The sequence below is a fragment of the Castor canadensis genome, chromosome 19 (assembly GCF_047511655.1).
Source record: "Castor canadensis chromosome 19, mCasCan1.hap1v2, whole genome shotgun sequence".
In the NCBI taxonomy this organism is placed as follows: Eukaryota; Metazoa; Chordata; class Mammalia; order Rodentia; family Castoridae; genus Castor; species Castor canadensis.
The window spans coordinates 5,544,636-5,570,702 of record NC_133404.1 but is presented as its reverse complement, the minus strand read 5'-3'; the positions used below and the strand labels follow the sequence as shown (position 1 = coordinate 5,570,702).

General features: G+C 49.1%; 1 protein-coding gene across 14 annotated transcripts; it reads right to left on the bottom strand.

Annotated features, from left to right (window-relative positions):
* Positions 1-810: 810 nt before the first annotated feature.
* Positions 811-25,971, bottom strand: Ppcdc (phosphopantothenoylcysteine decarboxylase). 14 transcript variants are annotated; one of them, XM_074062144.1, is made up of 6 exons: positions 25,129-25,239; positions 19,780-19,987; positions 7,792-7,887; positions 6,827-6,955; positions 2,906-3,074; positions 811-2,492 (listed from the first exon to the last, which is right to left on the bottom strand). In XM_074062144.1, exons 2-6 carry the CDS (start codon positions 19,963-19,965, stop codon positions 2,422-2,424), a joined length of 651 nt encoding a protein of 216 aa, XP_073918245.1. In that variant the 5' UTR covers positions 19,966-19,987; positions 25,129-25,239; the 3' UTR covers positions 811-2,421. The 14 variants fall into 14 exon arrangements, 10 of the variants coding, with proteins under 10 accessions (XP_073918245.1, XP_020031470.1, XP_073918247.1 ...); XM_020175881.2 differs by having other exon boundaries at positions 19,780-20,887; positions 25,129-25,187; XM_074062146.1 differs by lacking the exon at positions 25,129-25,239 and adding an exon at positions 24,985-25,085.
* Between the last annotated feature and the right edge of the window lie 96 nt (positions 25,972-26,067).

The following is a 26,067-nucleotide window of genomic DNA, read 5'->3' as shown; positions in this document are numbered from 1 at the left end:
CTCCCACATCTCTGTTACAAGTGCCACAAAGCTAAAGGGATGTGGCCCCAGAGGAAACCAGGAAGCAAGAGACCTGGGACTCAGGGCAGATTCCAGTCCTGCCAGCAGCTTGCCTGTCATCTGCATAAAGGGCCAAGTCAGCTTGGGTAACGTAGGACTTAATTTTCCCAAAAATGAGATAGCCTGGCGCATATACATACCTAGTTTGAACTTCTGTTTATTTGACAATCTTTATGGTCCAGGTACTTGTTAGGCTGTCTACAGTAGTTCCCCCACACCCCTCCCCTTTTTTTCTTTTGCTTTCTCTGGTTTTGGTTACCTGTGGTCAACTGCAGTCTGAAAATATTAACTATTAAATGAAAATTTCCAGAGGTAAACAATTCATAAGTTTTTTTTTCAGTACTAGGATTTGAACTCAGAGCCTCACACTAGCTAGGCAGGAGTACTACTACTTGAGCCATGACTACAGATGGAAATCTGGTCTAAAAATGTGCTAAGGAGCCTGATGAAACATCACACCTTCCTACTCTATCCCACCCTGAACATGAATCATCACTTTGTCCAGTGTATCCACCTTGTATACACTACCAGCACTTTAGCTACTTAGCTGTTATGGTGTCACAGTGCTCCTGTTCAAGTAACCCTTATTTTACTTAATAATGGCCCCAAAGCCCAGCAGTAGTGATGCTGGAGATAAGTCAAAGAGAAACTAAGTGTTCCCATTAAGTGAAGAGGTGAAAGCTTTCAACTTAATAAGGTAAAAATTGTATGCTGCAGTTGCTAAGAGAAAGACCACATTCACACTTACAGTGGATTTTTAATTGCCGTTTTATTATTAGCTATTATTAATCTCTTACTGTATGTGATAGTTAATCCCGATTGTCAGTTTCATTGGATTGAGAGTAGGAGATCAGTAATGTACACCAGTGGTTGTCTCTTCAACGTTATTTCCAGAGCCAATTAGATCAGGAGGGTGCTGACCTAATCAATGCTTTAATCTGACTTGGATTCAAAATCTGAATAGACTATTGAGAGGGGGTGAAGACTGTGAAAGGAGAGGCCTACTTGGATAAGTGGGTCACTGGGAGTGTGCTTTGAAGGATGTAACTTGGCCCTTTTCTGTTGCTCCTCTCGGCTTCCTGGTTGCCAAATGCAGCTGTGCTCTCTCACACCCCTTCACTATGATGCTTAGCTTCACCTCAGGCCTAAAATGACAAGGCCAAAGGACACAGACTAAAGCCTTTGAAATTGTGAGCCAAAATAAATCATTCTTCAATTTGCTTTCCTCAGGTATTCGTCAGAGCAAAGAAAAGTTGACTAACACACTGCTCTAATTTACAAGTTAAACTTTGTCATGGGTATACATGCATGGGAGAAAGCAGTGTACTTAGGGTTTGGTACTATCTGTAGGTTCAGACATCCACTGGGGGCCCTGGAATATATCCCCAGTAGACAGAGGAGACAATTGTATTCTGCATACATTATATCATTTAATCCTCTCAACAGCTCCATGAGGTAAGGATGATAATGCAGATGAGGAAAGTAAGGATCAGGAAGGTGAAGTCCCAAGCCAAGGCCCACTGCTGGTAAGAGGCACAGCTGGATTTGAACTAAGGTCTGTGTGACTTCAGTATTCTTTGTCCTTAACCACCTGTGCTGGTCAGTCATCAACGCAGATCCTTCCCCAGCCTCACCTGGCAATGCCCCCTGATCTCTGAGACCACAGACAGGTTGCTAAGGAACAAAAGAGTCTCCTAAAAGGTCCTTTTTCCTTATTTCCAACCTCACAGCATGGTCTCTGGGAAATCTGAGAGTCTTGCTGCCTTACAGACTTTCTGGCTCTGTGTGGCACATGGGCACCCCACCAAAACGACCAAAGCTCCCAAGGCCTGGTCAGGGGACTACCACACCAGGGATCTCCAGCCACACTGTTTCTAAAAGCAATTACTGGACTCGGGATGTGACTCACTGGTGGAGCACTTGCAGGGCATGCTCAAGGTCTTGGGTTCGATCCCCAGCACCACAAAAATAAATAAATGAATAAATCAATGAATAACTTTGACCTCTCTATTTAAAAAAAAAAAAGCAATTACTATGCGGGAGATAGAATCGCGTGTTCCTCCCAGGAGCACAGGGTCAATATGGCAACATGGCAGTGGGCTCCCCTGGTTTGTTGGGCCCATCCCAGTAAGAAATAGGGAGGAACTCCTGAAAGAGGGGTTCCTGATCAAAAGAAGCTGGGCCTGGGCCTACGTTCCAGCTAACCTGGAGGAGGTCAGGTCCTGGGAGAGGCTCCACAGCAGGCCCAGGCCTGACCCTCATCAGCAAATGCAGAATCTTTACCATATGCTGCTGACATCTTCACCATCTCAGCCTGACAATACACTGAGTACAGGGGACATATGAGACAGAAATCCCAGTTCAACTGTGCTGGAAGAGGACTTCTTTCACTTTATCCACAATGGTTTCCACCTCGGCCATGGCGCCCAGACCTGGAAGTAAAGTTATGCTGTGGCCAGACAGGCTAGCAATGCCTGCACCCATCCCCCCAACCAAATGCTCTCCCAAGCACCCCACTCAGGGCCCAAGGACTGAGATGGCCATGTCCAGTTCTGCCTGACCCACACCCATCATTCCCCTCATAAGACACCCCAAAACAGACTCTGGGAGTGAGTCATCCTGGTAGCCATCCTTACCAGTGTGTTACACTCCAGGGACTACCAGGCACTTGACTCACACGGTCTCATTTCACCCTAACAATCCTGAGAGGCAGGAATTAGGATTCCCACTTTCCAGAGGGGAGAGCTGAGCTCACAGAATAGTTTTGGCTAAAGTTACAATAGGCTGGATGTGAACCCAGAGGTGACCCCAAAGCTATGGGCTGTGAGCCTGGCAAGACACCCACCTTGGTCTCCACACACCAGCTTCTTGGCCACACAGGGAATCTCCACATAGCCAAAGGCCTTGAGTTGGTTGACCTGCTGTGCGGTGAGGGGGTGCTCCCACATAGCGGTGTTCATGGCAGGGCAGAAGAGCAGGGGCTTGCTGTGGTCCCAAGCCCGGATGACACAGGTCTGTGAAGAGGGGCCAGTGTGTGTGTCGGGGGTGGGGAAGGGGGTGCTGCTGCTCTGCCAACCAGCCTTTCCAAGTCCTCCCCACTGTCCTCTGGCTACAGCCAGCAGTCCAGCCATGGGCTTGAGATGACTGGGTGCTGCCTATCTGCTGTGAGCTGTCTCCTATCCTTTGGGAGGAGGGCTGTGTCTCCTCGCCCCTCGATCCTCCCCTCTAGCTCTGACTTGGGCCCTAGACACAGGACGTGTTCAACCAATGCCTACAATGCCCAGCCACCTCCAGCAGACCTCCCTCCTGTATGTTCTCCCTGTGACCCAGCTGAAGCTTTCTCCATGAAGGCTCATACCTCTAGGTTGCAACAACCCTGGAGTGCAGGAGACAGGGTTCACAGATCACAGGAAAGCTAGGGGTCATACCGCTCATGGGGCAGGTACTCAGCCCCAGCTCTGCTTTTGGGCCCTAGCAATGAAAACATCTGACACGTGACAAACACCTCTTCTCACACATTATCTCAGGAGCCTTTGATGAGACCCTATAAGGAAAATGTTGATCCCTTTCACAGATGGGCATGCTGCATCTCCTTGAGAGGGGAGCAGCTCCCTGAGGCCACACTGTGCACATGCCCTGGGCAGCCTCCCCACCTCCCAAAGCCCGGTCATCCCACCGAGTCACAGATCCAGGCAGCAGTGAAAGTGCCTGACTGGCTCATAGAATCCTTAATGCCTGGGGCTTTGCAGCCAAGTAGGTCTGAGATCAAATCCTGCCTGTGCTGTTACTCGCTGTGAAACCTTGAATGAGTTATTTGATACCAGGGCCTCAGCTTCCTTTCTGCAAAAGGGCTCCTTGTGGGACAGCTGTGAGGACTGAGGATATGAGTACTTTTACAGCTCAGCCCAGTGTCCAGCACTAAGCACCAGCTCCAGCACAGCAGCTCAGCTTTATCACAACCACAAGCTCAATGACTGGGAGGCCTCAGGGAAAAAGGAGCTCCCCTGCACTCTGACTGTGCAGGCACCTCCTCCCAAAGGCTGGGAGATCCTGGAGAGACAATGGCTGGAATTAGAGTCCATCTGGGAAAAAGGGGAGTCCAGAGAACAAGCCATGCACAGGCCTGGGCCAGCACCTGCCCCCTTAGTGCCCTGGCCTTCTCCTGGGACAGCAAACGGCCCCAGGATCTGGCTGCTTGCATCATCCTAGACACCAGAGTTGGTTTCCTACCAAATCCTCTCAATGGGGCAACCGGGCTGTGAGTGGACAGTTTCAGTCACACTTCCTCTTGGCCCAGAGCCACGTGCTGCAGAGAAGAGCCCCTTGACTGTGTGTGGTGTGGGGGCTGTGCTGGGGTTTCTAAGCACCCTCAAAGCAAAGCATACCAGCCACAGCAGAACCCTAACACCTCCACCTTGCAGCATATCTGCTCCCCCTGCCTTGTCTGTCTCACAGCTCAGTGCTTCCTGGACAAACCGCAGCTCCTTCAAACCTACTGGCAGCAGGAGGGAGGAGAGGAGGAACTCAGTTCCCACGGCCAAGTGGCCGGTGCTGTGTTCAGCAGCTTAGCGTCTGCCCCTGGAAATCCACTCAGGTATGGCAAGAGGCCAAATCCTATTTGGAAGATCAGGGCCCAGCCAGACAAATGACCCTGGAAAGTCACCTCCTCTTTCTGGATCTGATTGCCTGTTTAGTACAAACAAGGGGCCAGAGGACCTGGGTGGGCCAGAGGGCAGATGCTCAGACCAAGGCTCAGAGGCCAGGAGCACAGGATCCCCTAGCGCGCTGCTCTCCTGGTGCTACCAGTTCTGGGCCCTGGAGAGGGAGAAGGTCTGAGAGGAAGTAGGCTGAGCTTCCTTTCAGGATTAGAAGACATCTGCGGAGAAAGAACAGGGTCACATACCGCAGATGCCGACAGCTCAAACTTGTAATATTTGAGACTCTGTGAAACATTTGTGCCTTTAAGTAAAACCCTTGGAGGTCAATGTTCCACTGCCAAGCCAATTCTGGAGAGAGAACCCCAAAGATTTCAGGAAGTGGTGGCAGCTTTGAAGAAAAATGGGAAGCAGAGTTTTTAGGAGGCAGGAGGAGCCCTGGGAGAGCTGGTTGGGGCTTCACTCCAAAGTCACAGTGCTTTGTCACATCAGCAGCTGCTGACCAGCCAGTGGGGGCCTGCAGGTTTGGTGGGATGGTGCTAAGCACCCTACTCTGACCTGCTTCAACGAAAGTGGCTGGACTCTTGTGCCCTGTTAGCTAGATCCCACCCTGCTGGTGGTCTTGACAATGCTGCTCCAGCTCTGCTTCCTTGTCCTCTCCAGTCTGCAAGGGCGACACTGGTAATATTCTGCTCACCCTGTGCTCTGAGTCACTAGCAGCTTCTCTGAGGAGGACCCAAGAGTTCACTGACAAGCAGACAAGGATATCACTCTCCTATCTAACCTCTAAAATTCCTGACTCAGTTTCCATATTCACCTACTTTACCATATTAAACTCTAAAAGACTCCAGGCTGTTTACAAACATAAAATTACTTCCCATTGCATATGTGTAATAAGTATTTCTTGAATAGCTACTGTATACCCAGCACTAAGCAAGAACCCACTGTTAAAGGGCTGATGGGGCCATTTAATATTGTACCAGGTCAGGCACAGTGGCTCACGCCTGTAATCCCACCTACTCAGGCGGCAGAGATCAGGAAGACTGTGGTTCAAGGCCAGCCCGGGGAAAAAGTTCATGAGATCCCATCTCGACAAGTAAGCTAGCTGCAGTGACATGCCTCTAGAATCCCAGCCACGCAGGAGGCATAGGTAGGAGGATCAAGATCTGAAGCTGGCTCTAGGCAAAACCTTGAGATTTTGTCTGAGAAATAACCAAAGCAAAATGGGCTAGGAGCATGGCTCAAGTGGTAGAGCACCTGCCTGACAAATGTGAGGCCTTGAGTTCAAACTCCAGTATCTCTGGGGAAAAAAAAAAGACTGTACCAGGAGACATTCTCCTTCTGCCTGCATGGATGACCAGAAACCATATCCTTCTGTCCTGTGTCTTCAGTGTGGACCCCAGCACACAGGAGGAAAAAGCTCAAGAAATGGGGAAAAAAGTCATTAGGGAAAGGGAGGGAGGAGAAAAATCAACCCAGATCTTCCTAGATGATCATATGAACAAAGGCAGACCCTCTTTAAGTGAGTGGCTCCCTGGAGGTCTCGAAGGCCTAAGCCAATGCCTATTTGTACAGCTGGACTTTGTTTCAACCTCCACCATCCATCAGCAATCACCTCTCACCCTGCCTTTCTCCTCTCTTCCTCTAAGCTTTTCCGTACATAGGAGACAACTGAGTCTCAGCCTTGGGGCTAAGGCTACTAAAGAGGTAAGTGTGTGTGAGACCCATGGGGAAGCAGTCTCCCTTACCAGACACCTTGGTGAGCAGGTGAGGCTGAAGCAGGAGGTGGTGGGCATTGGGCAGACCACTGGAAGAGCACGATGTCCTCCATCCAGGGCAGCCACGATGGAGGACAAAGGGAGAGCACTAGGCTGGGGGTGGGCACCCAGCTGAGCACTGAGAAGCTGATGAGAGGCAGACCTCCAGAGAGCACCAGCAAGCCTAGTCGAGGCCTCAGATCCGGTCTTCTGCCCCCTTGCTAAGAGTAGGTGGGACAAGCAAACTTGGGTTGCCTAGTCAGAGGTTTCCTGGTCCAAGGAGATCTGACTCTCAGCAGAACTGGGAGTGAAGCCTGGGGAAGGATGAGGACATAGGAACTCTGCTGAACTCACAAGCAAGTTGTCACAGATACCACTGGCCACCTTCCCCAGAGTGTTGGCATCGAGAGGTGCTACAAGCATGAGGTCTGCCCATCTCCGCAGTTCAATGTGGAGAACAGGGTCAGCGCGGTGCTTCCATGTCTGGCAGAAGAAGGAAACAGGAGTCAGTGTGTGTGTGTGTGTGTGTGTGTGTGAAGCATGCCAGGTACGTAAGTCAGGAGCTCCAGGGAGACCACCTGACCTTCTCCTCCTAGTCCACTATCGTCCCCTCCAGAGCCTAAGCTGGCAAGCATTGGCAGTGGAGCCAGCAGCCTGACAGAAACCAGGCCTGAGGAAACAAGCGTCCCTTGTCTCTCTGAGCTATTCCCTTTATGGTTTGGTTTTCAAGAGAACTGACATCTGGCAGGGAACTCCTGGCCTGTCTGCTTGAGGCGGATGCTGGTGTCCAAGCCAGTGGAAGGGCTCTGGGGCAGTGAGAAATGGAGGGGGCGGAGAGGGGAGGACAGACCAGCCAGAAATGTTCAAGGCTGAGAACGTTTAAAAATGCCTGGCAGGGCATCCCCGGGAGGCCCACACTCCGCCCCTGGCAAGTTAGCTCAGTGCCCACCCCTCTGCAGAGCCTGGCGGCCGTGGGAAGTGAGGCACTCTGGACAGCCCTGGCGCTGGGAGCCACGTGGACAAGGGTGGTGGGAACAGAGCTCCTCTGTGGTTTCATCAGCCCAGATAAGTACAAGGACACTCAACCCCAGGCACCCAGCCAAAGCTGAGCTCGACTTTGGGAGGGCGGGGACTGCAGGCCTCCCTTAGGCAGAAGCTAGACAGATGTTTTCCTCATCGCCTCTGCCTAGATGGCCCTGACCACTGACTTGAGCCCATCCTGTCTGCTCCGGCCGCCAAGACCATAGTCTGCAGAGTGTACAGTTCTGTCCTATTGGGGGAAACACAATGGAACATGGCCCAGGGGCACCAGCACTGACCTCCCATTCATCAGCATCACTGTAGAGGGTGACAGGAACATCCTGGGGGCTGTAGAAATGTTTGGCTTTTTCGGTTGTGACCACTGTGACTTCTAGCTGTCACCAAGAAAAAGTAAAGAGAAGGAGAAGAGAGAGGAAACTGTTACCAGAGTCACAGGCCTGGAAGCTACACGAGGGCCAGTGCAGGCAGATACTCTCCGCACAGAGGACTTCCCCTCCTTAGCAGCCCAATGTTTGCACAGTTACTTCCGCTGTTACCCAAAGGTCAGGCCCTGCCAGGTGCAGCCGTTTCACTTCTCTATCTGAGGGGTTGCTGAGGAATGAGTCACCAACTGCCCAGTGTATATAAGGCAGCAGATTCCTGCCACTCAGGCAGAGTGAGGCCAGAGGCAGCAGCAGGCGGGTGATGGGAAGGGAGCTCAAGGCTACAGGACCTTGGAGGCCACCGCAGGCAGGAGGGGCCAACCAGGGGGGCCCCTAGTTCTGTGCCACAGGGCAGCCTGCCCTCTACAGGCCACAGCACTGAGAGGTGGGGCTGGCACGTTGTGTGTGAGTCCATGTACCAGTGAGAGAGCAGAGTCTGTCACATACTTTCAGGATCAAGGCCTCGGGATTTCAGGCTGTAGACAGACTCCGGCAAAACCAAGTCCGTGTGCCCCGCACTCACGGGAGAGAACGAGTTTGCCTTCACACCACGCATCCACAAACAAATCACCAGTGTAAACAAGGAAGGCGTTTAACCTATGTGGCAAGACAAGTGGCTGTGAGAAGCAGCATACAGAGTGTGAAGGGCCCTAGTCAGGCTGGCTGTCACTTGTAAAGCCAGATGTCAGACTAACAAGCTGGCAAGTAAGAAAGGGGCTGGGAAGAAGTGCAAGGGAGTACGGAACCACACCTTTGTGGAAACCACTGAGTCAGGAGAGGACTCATCCAGGAGGGAGAAGAGTCAAGGGCAACATGGACAGTGTCACTGACCAACCAGGGCAGCAGGCAAGGGCAGCAATGGCTGACCACAGCCAGCCTGCAGCATGCCATGTGGCCTTCACAGGGTTATTAACTTTTGTGTGTGTGTGGGGGGGGGAGACTGGGGTTTGAACTCAGGGCTTCTTGTTTGCATAGCAGGTGCTCTACCACTTAAGCCATACCTCCAGTCCATTTTGCTCTGGTTATTTTGGAGATGGGGGTCTCTTAAACTATTTCCCCAGGGTTGGCTTCAAACCATGATCTTCTCAGCTACCATAAGTAGCTAGGATCACAGGCATGAGCCACTGGTGGCTGGTTTTTTAACATTTTCAAGCTAATATATAAATTGGAAGATTTCACATTGGAAATTCAATTTCCTGAGTTCTCATGAAAATGAACAGCCTGGTCTTCTGGGTCCACACTTCTACTTGCTAAGACTTGGTGGCACTGGGTCAGAGCTGCCTCTCTAGATAGGGCGTGAACGCACCAATTCAGCTTAGTCGCCACTCCTCCCCAATGACTCCCTGAGGCCCCTCTGCTCAGTTGTTTCCTCCTATTGTACAGGGCTGGGGTAGATGTGTGCTGACAAAGCTGGGGCCAGGGGCCAACTCTCAGAGAGGAAGGCTGAGGAAGAGCTACAGAAGGTCTGGGGTCCCCAGCTCTATTGACCTGTCCGTTTTCCATCTCACTTCCTCTTCCTGAGGCACCAGGACATAGAAAAGATTGAAGATAGGGACTCTTAAACACAGATAACTTAACATTGTATTTCAGATTGAAAACACATACTCTCTCTCTGCCCAAATGCTCCTCCCCACCTCCCATTCTCAGTGATCAAGAACTGTTCAGGTTTTGTCCTTCCTACAGTATACCGGGGACCTTTTAAAACACTTTGTTAAGCTGGGCACCAATGGCTCACACCTGTAATCCCAGCTACTCAGGAGGCAGAGATCAGGAGGATTGCAGTTTGAAGCCAATTTAGGCAAATAGTTCTCAAGACCCTATCTCAAATAACCCTACACAATAAAGGGCTGGTGGAGTGGCTCAAGGTGTAGGCCCCGAGTTCAAATCCTAGCACTAAAAAAGAAAAAAAAACAACCCACTTTGTAATAGAGAGCTCTCCTGCTGCCGCCTCCCACCTGGCCTATCGTGGCCTACTGTAACTTTTCCCTCTAACCTTTAATAAACTTTCATTATCATCCTCAGCAGGTCTACATATACTGCCTGGATGCATCCACATAGGATATAAGAATATGGATTTTCTATTTATCAGTAACTGCAACACTGCCACTCAAGTCCTTTAAACCAAATCTCCACTGAGTGCTGAAGGCCCCAGCAGAACATCCTGAACAAATCCTGCCCAGTTCTAGGCATGATGGCAAATGAGCTGCCTTGTTCCTCCACAGAACCCAGCCCTGGAGAAGCCTCTGAACCAACACGGACTGGGAGAGCAGAGGGAGGGGGATCACACTGAGAGTCTTAACTTCTTCATGGGGAAGACATGGGCAGTGATAGGTCAAGTGTGGGGAGTAAGAAGTAGGGTAATCATGAGAAGAATGATGTATAACTGTCAAACTGTCAAAAATGTGAGGGGAGCAAATAACAGAAGTGACTTTGTCTTAGATAAGGAGACAGGAAGGCATCTTTGAAAACAGACATTGAAAGAGACAGAAGCGGGCTCCCCAGTAAACTAAAACGGCAAATCCCACACCAAGATAACAGAAGTGTGAATGGTGGGCCTCAAGGCCAGGGGAGCTGACCAGACCCTCCTGGAATTCCAGTTCCATAAGGATGGGGATGAGCAGGTGGTCGGAGTCAGCAGGAAGTCAACTAGATGACAGCCAATCACAAATGCAGTTTCTGGGTAGACTAGGTGGTCCTAAGCAGGCAAGCCCTGTATCACTCCTAGAGCCCAGCTGTACTACGGCTTAGCTTTCCTAAGCCCCAACACACCGGGAGCTTTGCTGTCTTTTCAATAAACTTGGTGCTTGCTTTACTCTTAATTCCTGGCCTGGCTTCTTCAATTATTGACTTCACCAGGACAGGAGCTCAGAATCAACAATACAGTATCACCAGAAGAAAATTCAATCCACACAACAAAGGGAGAAAAGGAGACACAGCAGGGAAAAGACACAATGAGTAGAAATTACTAAATAAGATGGTAGAATAGGTCCTAATGTGATAAACAGAAATACATAATGGGCTCCTGATCAAAATTCAGATTCTCTTTTGGGATTTTTTTGAGGTGCTGGGATTTGAACTCAGGGCCTACACCTTGAGCCACTCCACCAGCCCTTTTTTGTGATGGGTTTTTTCGAGATAGGATCTCCCAAACTTCAAACCTTGATGCTTGATCCTGATCTGCCTCCTGAGTCGCTAGGATTACAGGCGTGAGCACTGGCATTTTGGATGTTTTTAAATTCACCAATAGGTTGTCTCAAAAGACACGTTTAAAACAAAGGATATGTAAAGGATAAAGAAAAGAATTAACTTTCAGTGAAATAAGGTAAATTCCCAAGAACAAAGAGAAGAGAAAACACAACAGTGGTTAAGGCACCACAATTTCTGGAAGATGGATGTCAAAGGGAGCATTAGCAGAGAAGATGAGATGAGATGAGGCTGGAAAATCCAATACCAAGAGCCTACAAAGCAGCTGAGAAACAGGCACATCAGGGACGGGAACTAGGAAAGGCTCAGAACTGAAGATGGTGGGTACCTGGAAAGGGAGGCAGGAGGCAAAGCTGAAGGCAGCAGGATGGATTCACCGTCTCCAGGACAGGTAAATCTCCCAGCTTCCTCTCCAGTCCAGCAGCCAGATTTACCCCAATTCTGAGTTGTCAAACTTGGAAACACTTGGCAGACAGAGGACAAAGAAGTCCTGGAATAAATACGATAAATATAACTATCTACAGGCTGAGCAAGACCCAAGCTCTTTGCCCCTACTTGACCTAGGAACACTGGGTCTACCAGGCAGGAAACTGGGGAGGTCTTTTCTGGGAGACCAAAATGATCCTGGGAGCACAGGGGTATGGTAGGGAAGGTGACCTCCCCTTCCCTTCAGATATTAAATTCCCAGAGCCCCCAACAGAATAACTCATTCTCAGCTGAGTGCCTGGTAATGGAGACAGAGTTTCCAACCAGCTATTAGCACCCAAATAGGAATATCCAAGGAGTATTAGACATCTGAAGGCTGTCTAGCAAAAGAAGATTAAATAAACGAACAGAAACTTGTGGGCAAAATGCAGGGAGAAGAAAACTCAAGAGGTCAGGGATCATACCCAAGAAAAATAACATAACCTTATTTAAAAAAAAAAAAGAGTATCTGGGAACAAAAAGGGACTTTTGGGTACTAAAGTATAGGGAAATAAAAAATTCAAAAGTTCAGAAGAAATCTTCCAGAAAGCAGAACAAAAAGATAAAAAAAAATGGATAATAGTGGAAGATGAGAAAAATAGAAAACCAACCCAGGACATAAAAAAATCTGACTAATAAATTCCAGAAGGAGAGAACAGAAAAACAGAAGAAAAAAATTACAAAAGAAACAAATTAAGGGCCATGTATAATGAAGCATGACTATAATCACAGCCATGTGGGAAGTGCATATAGGAGGATCAAGATACAGGGCCAGCCCTGGGCAAAAGTCTTAAGACCCTATCTGAAAAATAACTAAAGCAATAAACAGCTGAGGAGAGTTTCATTCAAGTGTAGAACATGTACTTAGCAAGCATGAGGCTGTGAGTTCAAACCCCAGTATGACCAAAAAAAAGAAACAAAATTTAAAAATTTCCAAAACTGAAGAATCTAATGGTAAATGCCATTTTTTCTGTGTGTAGGGGGTCCAAACAGATGTCCCCACTGCCAGGTTCATCAAGAAACTGGAGCACCACAGTCCTGAGTGTCTGCTAATGGAGCTGAGTCCTCATTGGCTGTTCTGGTGGCCATGAACTCCTGCTGATACAGATGGAGGTTACATCAGCAAAAACTTAAAAATTTCTTCTCATCCACGCTGCTACCAAGCTACCAGTCCCAGACTATACCCAAGCATTTCACTTTCTGGTCCCAAATGTGGTCCCTCACAGTTCCCTAGTAAACTCCCTCTTAACCAGAGCTGGAGTTGCCCCTGGGCAACTCCAACTGGGGCTCTGTTAGGCCTCACGCCCTGGGCGGTAGTGCTGCTTGGAATATTCCCTCCATGTTGTTTTCCCAGGCTCTCAGCCAGTCCGCTCTCCGGCTGCTCTCCTAGGCTGTTAGGGAGCCTCCTCGGGTGATGTCTTCACCTGAGAATAACTTGAAGGGCAGTTCCTTCCCCGTGCTCCTCCCTGACCCCACAGAGGCAGGGACCCCAGTGCTGTCAGGCAGGCCCTGGCTAGTTTTTCTGGTTTTAGAAGGATGCCACTTGACCTGACTCATCAGCCCTTTGGGCTGTTCTTTCATCTTCATTCACTCAGCCAAAAAGTCTTGGGAGCCAAGGGCTGGGTCCTGGGTTTGTACTGAGACAAAAAAAAAAAAACAAAAACATGTTATATTACCTTCTGAGACACCAAATAATTCAGATCATTCAACCTGACCTTTCCCCAGTAAATGACAAGGAGTCCTGGCAGAGCAGAAACACCTCAAGGGTAGCAACTCTTCCCTTCTTTCTCTTAAACCCTTGTGGGTGGGTCCTAAAAGAAGCGAGGCTCAGCATCAAAAGAGCCTCCCTATACCTCAGAGCTTCGAATGGCAGCTCTGTGCTTGGTCTCTTCAGAGACCCTGAGAACAGCTTCTGTAGCAATATTTTTAAACTGGAACCTCTTTGTACAATGTGACTGAGGCCTGGCCAGACCCTATTACATAAGTTGTCTGAATTTTGTCTAGCATTTATAAAGATTGCTTCCTGAAACCAGTTGACAAGTCTGGTTTCCTTTTCTCTGCTGAAGACACAGTAAGAATCTCCATCTGGGACTGGAGGTGTGTCTCAAGCATAGAGCACCTGCTTTGCAAGCATGAAGCCCTGATTCAAATCCTAGTCCCGCCAATGACAACAACAAAAAAAGAATTTCCATCTGGGGCCAGGGGCATGGCCTAAGTGGTAGAGCACTTGCCCAGCATGTGCCAGGCCCTGGGTTCAATCCCCAGTATCACACACACACAAACCCATCTGGAATCTGAGTCTTCTGGAGAGTCAGGGAGAGAAAATGGAAACAGAATTTGGGGTGACACCGCCACTTCTACTTTTAGGCCCCTCATCTGTCTCAGGGTGTTTCTGGGGCAGACATAAAAGGAATTTGTACAGAAATACCTCATAGCAGCTAGGCGCTGGTGGCTCAGGCCTGTAATCTTTGCTACTTGGGAGGCAGAAATCAGGAGGATAGCAGTTTGAAGCCAGCCCCGGAAAATAGTTTGCAAGACCCTATCTCAAAAATACCCAACACAAAAGGACTGGCAGAGTGGCTCAAGTGGTAGAGCTCCTGCCTGGAAAGCATGAGGCCCTGAGTTCAAACCCTGGTACTATAAAAAAAAAAAAACTTCATAGCCACAGGATCAGACAAATCCTATGACCTGATGTTCCACCTCCATCCCTGTTCTCTACCCACTACAGCTATGAATCGGTAGTACCACCACCCCCCTTGGTTATAACAACCAATGTCTCTTGATATTGTCTGATGTCCCCTGAAGGGACCCTATTGGAGAACCACTAATCTAGCATTATCCCACAGAATTCTCTACAATGATGGAAACATGTCATACCTGTGCTGTCCAGTATGGTCACCATTAGTCACAGGAGACCACTGAGCACTTGAGGTGTGGCTGAAAAACTGAATTTTGGGTTTTACTTAATTCAAATTAGTTTACATTTGAATACACTGGTGGCTGCCATATTGAATAGCACAGCTCTGATATTGTACAAATAAAGGAGGAGAACAGTGGCTAGAACCTGCAGATGAATGGCCAGAGAAGAGCAGAGGTTCCTAGTAGGGCATGGGGTGATGCCAACACAGGAGAGCAAAGAAGAGTCTAAAGGGGAAGTACCTGTCATGGACTTATCCTGTGATCACTCAAGGCACCAGAGAATTGGTGACAGGCCTTTGGGATGGCACATATGGTTAGGACCCAGACACTGGGCAAATCAGTGTTGATGCTACCATGTTCCAGATCTGTGCCAGAGCCTGATGGCCAGCCAAGAAACTGGCACTAATCTGAGCATGGATGGGGGTGGCAGGTATACTGTAAAAAAAAGGACTCTTGGCGCCCAGAGTGGATGGCACATGAGGCAGGAGAGCTGGGGAGGAAGTAGCTTCATTAGCAGATCCGAGTGGGTTACTGGGTTATCCTGATGTCTCATAATGACACCTCTACTCAGCACACACTTACTGAGCCTCCCATATGCCATGGTGGCCAGAGCCGGCAAAATAGGACCTCTGTCCTTAGGAGTGAGGCACATGTAACCCTGACTAGAAGGCAAGAGCCCACAACTTCCTGGGGGTTCTCACCCTCAGGACATCAGTGAGCTTGAGCAGACAATGCCCACACTCCAGAGCTGAGCTCCTCAAGTTCATTTGCTGACAGGAGTCTGGAAATCTGGCTTCAAGCCCACTTTGGCCAACTCACTTGCTGGAAGGTCTCAAACAAGATGAGTTCCTCTTCCTCTCTGCCCCTGGCTCCTCTCTGACCACATGGTTTCTAGGGGTTCATCCAGCTCACTGAGCTGTCTCACTGACCCTTTCCTTCACTCAGCAGGCTCTGCAGGAAACAACCATTGTCTTACCTGCCTCTTGGGAGAGATGGTGTTCTGGAAACACTGGCCCTCCTGCCACTTCTCCCTAACCCAAGAAAACTCCCAAGAATGAAAACAGGCAGTCAGCAGAGACTTTCCATGAGGACCTTGTTTAGGGTTATCAGGGGAAGACCGCAGGGTGCAGGACCCTCTGCCCAGGCCTAGGGCTGGCTGCCTCTGACCAGTGGCCTACAGAGTTCACTCGGAGAGGAGCAGTGAGAGGCCTGCAGGATAGGTGAAGAAGCCAGCCAAGCCAGCAGAGGCACAAATACAGGCCTCATTGTTTCCACAGCAGAACCACAGAGCAGGCAGGTGACCCCTGCCCAGAAAGAAAGGAAAACCCCAAGCCAGGCCTGCTTTCTCCTGCTCTCCTTTCCTCAGCGAGCACTTTTTAAAATACAATATAAGATTATAAAGAATGTTCCACAATATTTTCTACCCCAAACCCTAATGACTTAAAGCAAATATACACACAGAAAATGAAAATGAACAGAATGATAAAGAATGGAAAGTGCATTGCCCTCCACGAGAACAGCCAACTCCAGAGGAAAAGCTGTGGGCAGTACCTCCGATGCGTGAGTATACAAAGGAATGTCTGCAACCAGGGCCAGCAAACTTTTTCTATAAAGGGTCAGATAATATTGTGGGCTTCATACCTACGATGCAAGAGACCCTGGGGGTTTGACCCCCAGCACTAAAAAAAAAAAAAAAAAAATGTAAAAATCATTCTTAGCTTCAGGCTAAAAAGTAGCACTACTAAAAAGTAGTGCTCGCAGGCTACACAAAAACAGGCAATGGTCAGCTCCTTCCTGCACCTTGCTTTCTTCCCTCTATCCTGAGGATGTTCTGTGTCACCATGAAGAGAACCAATGTTCTTCTAAACCACTGCCTAGTAACCCATCAAGAGGCTGCACTATAAGTGTACCATCTCTTTATTGCTGGACATTTGGGTTGCTTCCAGTTTTGTGTTGAAATGATAAACAAAACTATAACGAACATTCTTATACATACAATGAACTTTCATAATCACAGGATTTAATTCCATGGGTGAATTAAGGGCTGTGAGCCCTTACAATTTTCCATAGATTGACAAATAGTTCTCCAGAAAAGCAGAATTTACTTTGTACTGCATGAGGCCCTCTTTCCTCACCCTTGACAGCCCTAGACGTTTTAGAAATCCTTTTCTGAGTCCAAGCCCTACCAACTCCCTCAGTGGGAGATTTTCTCACCTTTACAAATCCCCTACTGGCTCTCAGCCCTGCTGACATCTGCCCTGAAAAGTGACTACGGTGTCTGTCTTCTCCCCAAAGTCTGAAGGGTATTGGGCCAGGCTGCTGGACAAAGGGCAGAAACTGAGCTGACAACCCAGATGCAACTGCTGCTTATTACATGACAGTTAAGGAACTGTAAAACCTGCATGGCTCATGGGCCTAGTACCTTCTCTTAGGCTACGTTGGTCCTCGTCCCTTTTGCCTTCACATCTAGAATTTTCTAAAGCCACTGCTAGAAGAGGCCCTGGAGATGGATCGTTTAAAAATCTACCTCCCCCTTCACTGAATGGGTAAGAAAACTGAAGCCAAAAAGAACAGCCTTGCTCAGAGTCCCAAAGTCAGGAATCCTCTATGTACGGCTGCCTCTCTTGAGGTATGGTTGTCCCACCTCCCCACTGTCTTGTTCCCCGAACTTCTTTGATGGCGGCTTCTCTCCCCAGCTGCTGGTGTCAGGTCTGTGGCTAAATCTTCCCCTCTCCAATGGCCCTCTTAACACACTAGTCTGGCTGTGGCGCGACAGCACAGCAGCCTCTTGGTCAGTGCTCCCGGGACCTCTGCACATACTGGTGGGACAAAAGTGGTTATGAGCCTGGTCTGCAGAATTGCCCAGCTCCCTGCAGTCCACTCCTGAGCTGCTCACTGGCCACTCAAAAGCTGCATGTCCTCAAAGGAGCTTGGGAAAGCCTTGTGCAAGTGTATCCCAGGCCCAGAAGGCAAAGAGCTGAGAGAGACTGCTCTAAGGGACAAAGACTGACTACCCCTGGGGGTGACCCAGAAAGGGGTAAAATAGAGCTCAGTACTATAAGGGAAGGGAGTGGGAGGAGTTCTGAGTGGGGCAGGGGCCACCACCTGGGACTAACACAGGCAATCCCGGATCACCCTTGGTTACTGACACCTCACAGAGCTCTACTGAGCAAAGCTAGGCTTGCTGAGCTGCCCTCCTGCTGGATGAGAAGATGGGAACCCTCACATGTGAGCAGGAGAGCTATGGTTCCATGGCTCTTCCCATGTGGCTGTCTTGCCAACCCCAAAGCCTCACACCATGTGGCTGGCCCAAATGTGACACAGGGGAGAGGAGGAGGTAGTGGACAGGGAACCCACAGCTAAGTGCTTCCAAGTGCCCAGCTCTGTGTCTAGCTGCTAGCACAAGATGACAAACTGTGTCATCTGTGTCTCCTGTCTCCAGCCAACATTTTATGGAGCCTGACAAGAGCCTGGGAGATGAACAGCAGTAATCATCCCTATTTTACAATGAGAAGGCAGGCAAAGTCAGGGGAGGCCTCTCGCCTAGCTCAGTGCCCTCTGGCTGCCTCCTTTGGGTTTCAACGCCAGCCAGAGAGAGAGAGCCAAGTCCTGTTCCAGACATAGCCTGGCCTCCCAGGGGCCCAGGCGCAAAGGCCTGGGGTGGGCAGAGAGCCTCCCTACTCCAGGCAGCCCTTTCTAAACACCGACACACACGAGTTGCGTGGGCTGGGAGGAAGCGGTGGGGTTGTGGTTCCCCTGTGCTCTGAAGCTGCCCATCTGTTTCCTGGGATGAGACTCCCCACCCCCACCCACCCATCCGGAAACTCTCTTGCTCTGGGGCTATGGGAAAAGGAACTGCATGGCTCCCTCCCTCCCATGCGGGTGGTGGTGGCAGAAGCACTGGCAACTCTAACCCCTTTCAGTCTTCCCACCCTTGAGGCTCTAACTGGCCAGTTCCTAACAACAGCTCTAGGCACACAGAGAACAGCTGGTCCCAGGTGGCACAAAGTGCAGTGCCCAGTCTCAGAGTAGATACAAGACTCTCTTCCCTTCCCCCTCCTGCCTGGCTGGCATCACTAGCTGGCAGCTTTGCTGCTTATTCCAGCCCGGGGGTGGGGTAGGTAAGGTGGTAACTTTCTATGTAGAAATTGTTAGAAAGTAAAAAAGTGAAACAGCCTTCCCAGCCCCTGGCTAGTGATTCCTCACATGGTCATCCATGAGAGAGCACTGCCCTCTGCTGGACATGTGCGATACAGTGCCTCAGCGGCCCGTGTTAGGTGTTAGGCAGGTGAGAACAAGGAAAATGTACAGCCTGAGCCCTAGTGACTTAACAATGTCCTCCCCCAAACCAGTGTTGGATGACACAGGCAGAGTCCAACTCAAGCTATGGTTCTACACCAAGAGAATTTAAAAGAAGGGAAATCAAAACCACACAAGCTGGGACAGGCAAGGATTTGAAAGGTGAAAAAGGGGAGGGGCACTGCAGGCTGGCACGGGCCTGCCCAAAGCAGTGGTCATCAGGTGAAGAATGGAGACAGCGGGAGATGACACAGACCCACAGAGTACTCTGGAGCCCAGACTAGCAAGAAAGGCTACCACAGGTTAGATCTCACATGGTTTAAGGCTTTGAACTTCTGCCACAGAATGCCAATATATAAAAACAATCAAAGATGAGGTGGCCTGGTGAAGAATACGGGGCTAGAGTCCCCTACCCCAATGCACAGTGGTGGCTTCTGGGGCATCTCTGAATGCCTGAGGGAGCAGAGTTTAAAACCAGAGCTGTGGGCAACAGGAGCCCCTGAGGTTTCAGTGTACTTGACTGACAGGACAAGCATGGTGTCAAACAATGAGGGAGAACAGAGCTGTAGTGTTTAGGGCAGAGAGAATGCAAGGCGGGGCTGAGAACCTGTTGTACATCTCCAGCCAGCACTCCTCCCATAGGACAACATGGACTCTCAGGGTTGGTGTTTGGGACCTAAACCCTCCAGGGAGTCCTCCCACATCTTCCCTCATGTTCAATCCACACCATCTAATCTAATCTCCAATCTAATCTAATCTAATCTGAACTCTAATCTAGCCTAGCTTCTACTTAGATTGTGTATTGGTCTATCTCCTATGCACCACACACCAACACACAGAGGACCTCCACAAACACAACTAAGGAAAAAGAAACCCAACATCCTGCAGAAATGTACTGGCCCCAGGAATGGTGACTGATGCAAGAGGCCGCCATGCTTGTCTAGAGAGAATACTCACCCCAGGAACATCCAAAAGCTTTGATATCAGAAGAGGCAACTTCAGGGCAGCAACACTTCCCGTGACACCCACGAGAACATGGAATTTTCTGGCCACCGAGAGTGTGGCAGCTGGAGATGAAGCCCTTGGTTCCATGTGTGGTCTAGTGGTTTCAAGTTCTGGGAGACTGTGAAGCCTGGGTTCCATAAGCTCTGTCAGGACTTAGGATCTAAAGCAGAACAAAGGGTACCCCCTTCATTCAGCTATTCATCCAAAAAGCGCACAGAGAGCATCACGTGGTAATTCTGAGCCAGATGCTGGGGTTGCCCAGGAGGTCAGCAGTGCCAGCTTGCAGGAGCACAGAGGGTGGTGAGAAAGTTAGGCCTCATCTCCACACAAACCAGTGGCAATGTATGTGGCAGGTACTGTAAAAACAGGTTGTACCAAGTGCTGTGGCTACCTAGTGACTGTTTCAGACCATGTCACAGAAAGGATGACACTCAGGATGAGTCCTGAAGTATGAGTAATTTTTCTAGACAGGAGGAAATGACTTTGAAAGGAGCAATCTTGCAAAGGTGAACAGGCCTGCAGAAGGGTGGTAGGTAGGTTTGGGAACCAGGAGTAGCTTAGTAGTGAGGCTCAAGTGTGGTGTGGGGGTTGGGAGGAGCAGGAGACACAGCTGCCAAATCAGGTCTTGACCAGAATGTCAAGGACAGTGAGAGGCAGGAGTTTTGATCTGAAAAAGGTAGTGCTGGTGCTGGTGCTGGACTGTGGTGCTGGAGCTACTGCAGAGGGCCAGGCTGACTGGTAGAGAAGTAGCAGGGGGCAACGGGGACTAAGGATGCTTGTGAGGTGGCCTGGGTGCTCCTGGGAACCAAGAGATTTGCCTCTCTGGTCATGTCCTCATTCCTGTAGATCAGGCTGAGCACAGACCTACAAATCAAAGCCCAGGAAGAAATAAATATAAGGCAGATGTAGGACATTTCTTCTTCTGGCTCGAATGTTGCTAGAAGTGAGTAGGTAGAGTACCGTGGCTGATGCACACACCAAAATCTACACTCTGACAGGTTGGGCCAGCAAACTCAGCCACGAACAGTGAGGACTGACCATCAAGCTCTGGGCAGAAGACCTGTGGAAGACATAGCCACTGCTGTCAGGGACACTACAGCATCCTGAATTTGAGGAGATAGGAGTCTTATCTAAAATCATTTAAGATATTTAAGATGGGCCCTTCTCTGGGATGTACCTTGTTGGTAATCACTGACTCAATTTGTACATCAGTTTCCTTCTAGCAAGCTCCCAGAATGTGTGACCAGACTAGTCCACTATCTGGCAGTCTGGAACATTGGCTGATTGATTAATAAGTTGAAGCCAGGCACCAGTGGCTCACGTCTGTAATCCTAGCTACTCAGGAAGCAGAGATCAGGAGAATCTCAGTTTGAAGCCAGCCCTGGCAAATAGTTCATGACTGGTGAAGCTGGTGGAGTGGCTCAAGGTGTAGGCCCTGAGTTCAAGCCTTAGTACCAAAAAAAGAAAAGAAAATATCCAACACATGACAGGGCTGGAGGCTCAAGTGGTAGAGTGCCTGCTTAGCAAGTGTGAGGGCTGGAGTTCAGAGCCCAGTACCATAAATACATACATACATACATACATACTGAAGCCTCTAGGGCACTGTGGGCAGAACATGCCTGTCCATGGTTGTACTTCTGACCTGACCTGCTGTGTGATGGGGGTACAGGGTCATTCCCTCCCTGAACCTCTTTCTTCATGTGAAAAATGCAGGGGTAGGACAAGCTGACCTCCCTTCAACAGAAACCTGAGTTAATGCATGACAGACAGCAGTAAGGAGTTCCTTGTACAAGACAGAAGGTCCTAGAAGATGCATTCACAAAAGGCACAATCAGCAGTGGGAGGGAAACCCAGCAGATGCTGAGGAAGAAGTGTTGGTGAGCCTCCCCTGGCTACCTACATGACTGGGGCCTCTACCCAGTGTTGGCTTTCAACACTTAGGCATATACATGAGCTCAGGGACATGTGTGGCTTATTGTCCCACTTCTACCTAGGAGGCTCTCCCAAGGCCCAGACTCTTCTCAGCAGGGGTGAAGCAGGCTGGAGCCCTTGAGCAAGATCTCCGAAGTTATATTTGCTGGCACTTTCAAGATCCCTTGGGCCTGCCAGACAGCTTCTTTCTGGAGCACACCATCAGGAGGTTGACAGGCACATTCTTGGTTTGCCAGCAAAACCAACCTGCCAGATCTCAAATCTTGACCCTATCCCCACCTCAGCCAACTGGTGCTAGGAGAAAGATGCTTGCCAGACCAGAAGCTCAATTTCATCTCTGCAGTCCTCGAACCACAGAATTCCTAGGGATCACCTTACAGAAACCAACCAGCTTAACTCAGGATGAAAATCTATACTGCTGACTTCAGCTGCTCCCTTACAGCAGGTAACATGGCCCAAAGTTCACCACTTAGCTGTCTGAGGAAGCTTTGCCAAGGACCACACCTACGGACCTTTGTAGAGAAAAAACTGTACATGTCTATGTGTGTGCATGATATACTTGAAGAACAGAACCTGGATCATTTAACCAACATTTAGAGGCAAAGTCAAATTGGTTGGACCTGAGAGTCCAAGGGAGCAAGACAGCTGGCAGGAGTTTTGTGTTTACTCTCAAAGATCAAATTCCAAACCAATTAAATCTGTTTCTCCAACCAGATCTTATTAAAGCCATCTTTTTTGCACAGCAAGGGTAGCTATAGGCAGTACCTCACTTCCTTGGCCTCTGCTGCACTCATAGGGACTCTTATTAATTCATTCATCAATTCATTCATTTATGTCAGTACTGGAGTTTGAACTCAGGGCCTTGAGCTTACTAGGAAGGCCCTCTACCACTTGGGCCATGTCTCCAACACTCTTAGGAACTCTTGAACAGCAGAAAGAATTGACAGAGAGGTGGGTTTTAAGGATGAAGTTCATGATTATGGAGCCTCCCTATCCCAGGGCACCAGTTACACAGGTAAGCCACAGTCAGGAAATGACAGTTTCTCTGCCCTTTAGAAAGACAGGGCCAGACTCCCTGTTTACATAATAAATATAACTTCCTAAATGAAAGCTCTTTCCATACACAGAAGTGGTTCATCTTTGTTTCTTCTTAGCTGGTTGACATATCCTCTGATGCTTTGGACCACAAACTTTCTAGAACATTTCCTTTGACAGTGGCAAGCACAAAGTCACCACTTCTACCACAGACCTTAGTTTTGAGGAGCAGAGCGAACACTATAGATCACTGTTTTCCCTGACCTACATATCATCTTTGTCCAGAGGGGGACATTATTACTTCCAATTCTACCCACACCCCCACTGACCTTCCCAAGAAGAAAAGACAATGAGGTTATTCTATTATGTGGTTCAGTTTGTTTCTTTTAAAACTACAGGGAGGCAAGCTTTAGTTATACTTAGCCATCCTTGGGCTACCAGTAAGTCAATCTTTCCACCCTTTATTACCAATACAATAGCTGTAGCTAAATAATAGCTTTAGAGTAGTCTTTATTGTAAGCCATTTCATAGATATGAAATCCTTTTTTTGTGTTTTTTCCATACTCTACATTATGACCACAGCAGAATTTACATTTGCTATTATATGTGCATTATAAAAAATAGAATTTACAACTTCTATTTTAAAAAGAAAAGAACTAACCAGGCACCAGTGGTTCACACCTGTAATCTTAGCTACTCAGGAAGCAGAGATCAGGAGGATTGTGGTTCAAAACCAGCCCCGGCAAATAGTTTGAGAGACCACATCTCGAAAAACCCATCACAAAAATGGCCCATCACTGGTGGAATGGCTCAAGGTGTAGGCCCTAAATTCAAATTCAGCACCGCAAAAATGAATAAAGAAAAATAGCTGAGCCAGACAAAAAGGCCTTTGTCTGATGTCTAAGTGTGTGATGTCTAAGTGTTCTCCAAATAGTTTAATTAAGAGTTTACAAGTCAGGGTGTATGTTCAACCTAGTTCAGGAAAGAAGAGAATGATAAGGGACTGGGCCCTAATAAAATAAAATAGGGACTGACCAGAGAGAAGAAGGGATCAAAGGGAAAAACTTAAACAAGAAGAAAGGTATAAAAACAGGAACTTATAACCTATAAAGCATACAGTATCTAGGCCTGGAATCAATATAATTGTCGAACTGAACTTTGTGTTGTTCAACTGCAGACATGTCTGACCTTCCAACCTACACCCTGACCAGACAAAGAAATAAAATGTTCCCTGTCAAACATCCCCAGCCCAAAACCCTTACATGACATCCCCCAGACTTAGTACAAAAAGCCCACCAAGAACAGCCTAAGTCCGACTGTCACTCTCTTTAGGGTGCAGTTTTTCTCTCTCTCTCTCTGAGCCACATCTCCACCCTTCCTGCCCATTATCTAGCACCTGCTTTCAAATACTTCAAAGGACAGCAAAAACCTTTTTTTTGACACAATTTGCACCTTTTTTTTTTTTGGCAGTACTGGGGTTTGAACTCAGAGCCTCGCATTTGCTAGGCAGGCACTCTACCACTTGAGCCACTCTTCCAGCCCCTCTTTTTGTGATTTTTTTTTCCCCCCACCCGGTAATAGGGTGTGAACTCATGGCCCACACCTCAAGCCACTCCACCAGCCCTTTTTTTGTGATGGCTTTTGTCGAGATAGATCTTGTGAACTATTTGCCTGGGCTGGCTTCGAACCTCAATCCTCCAGATCTCTGCCTCCCGAGTAGCGAGGATTACAGGCGTGAGCCACCCGCTCAGGGCCTGGCACTTGCTAGGCAGGCTCTTTTTTGCTCGAGCCACGCCTCCAGCGCTCAAAATTAATTTTCAAATACCCCTCGCCACTTTACAAATCCAACACCCCAGTCCTTTCCTTTTCTCTTACCACCTTTTATGATGCAGTTTGCACTTTGGGAAGCCCCTAGTCTTTTTTGGAAGCAGGCTCGTGATGCTGTTTCTTTTTTTCTTTCTTCTCCCCGCCCCCCCCTTTTTTTTTCTGCCGGTAGTGGGTGTTGAACTCAAGGCCTGACAGGCATTCCACCACGCTACTGTTTCTTAAAGGGAAGCGTTAAGTGCGGGCAGCTCATAGCGCCGCCTTTTGAACTCACTGCTCTAAGATCACCGTAAAGCAGCTCAAGGCCAGGGCGAGCGGGCAGAGATGCAGGTGCAAGTCCCCCACTCTGGGCTGGGAGGTGCCTACCGCTCCTGGAGGCCCTAACCGCACAGGTCTCACAGGCTGTGCGGACCAAACACACGCGCGCACGCACACGAGGACACAGAGGCGCCAACAGAGCCTCTCCCGCCTCCCCCCACACCCCGTTTCCTAGCCCCGCCAGTGGCTCACCCGCGCTGGCGCGTCTCGCAGAGCCCCCAAATATCGCGGTATTTCGGTCGCTCTTCCCACTGATTTTGAATGGCACGCAGACTCATAAGAGCAACAGGAAGCTGCTTGGGCGCGCAGCCTTCTGGGAGTTGTAGTCCATTTCTCTGCCTTCTAGAAGGTGTGGTCACTGAAGGAGTCCTGGCATAAACCAGTGGCTCCCTTTGCTGTGGATGAGCTCCCGACCGGGCCTGGCGTAATTGTCCGACCTCCTTACTCCCTATCTCCCACAGACACACTGTTCAGAACTCAGGCACTTGCTGATGGAGTAGCCCAAGTGGTAGATTGCCTGCCTAGCAAGGGTGAGGCCCTCAGTTTAAAAAAAAAAAAAATTCAGGCACTTAATACTGAGTATTCACCAAGCTTCTTGTTTTAGGTGTACAGGATACAGAGATAAATTAAAGGCAGCTCTGCTTTTGAGACAGAGACACAGAAAATTACAGAAGGCTCTGTGTGAGGAAGCTGAGGGGCTTAAGTAACACCTCCAGACAGGAAAGGCTTCTCAATGAAGCTATCACTTCAGATGAATCTTGAAGGATGACCAGGAATAGTGGGCCAAATAGCATCCCCAGTGGAGGGCACAGCACTGGCGAAGAGAATGCATGTTGTGTGCCCTTCCTTGCTTTCTTCCTTCTCCAGAATTCACAAGCTCCAGAACCTTTGTTCGTTGAGGCTGCTTAAGCACACGAGAACTGGGGAGGGGCCCCTGTGCTAGCCTCCGGCCCTGGCCCACAGTGAACCATGGGACCACACCACACCTATGCATGGACCCAACCTACTCCTGCTGCCTCCTCCTAACAGGCAGGAGGTCTCTGTGGCAACTTCATGACCTCCTGAAGCTGTCTCTGAGAAAGCCACGCAGAAGTCGCAGCAGTCCCACAAACACACCCAGCCCACAGTGAG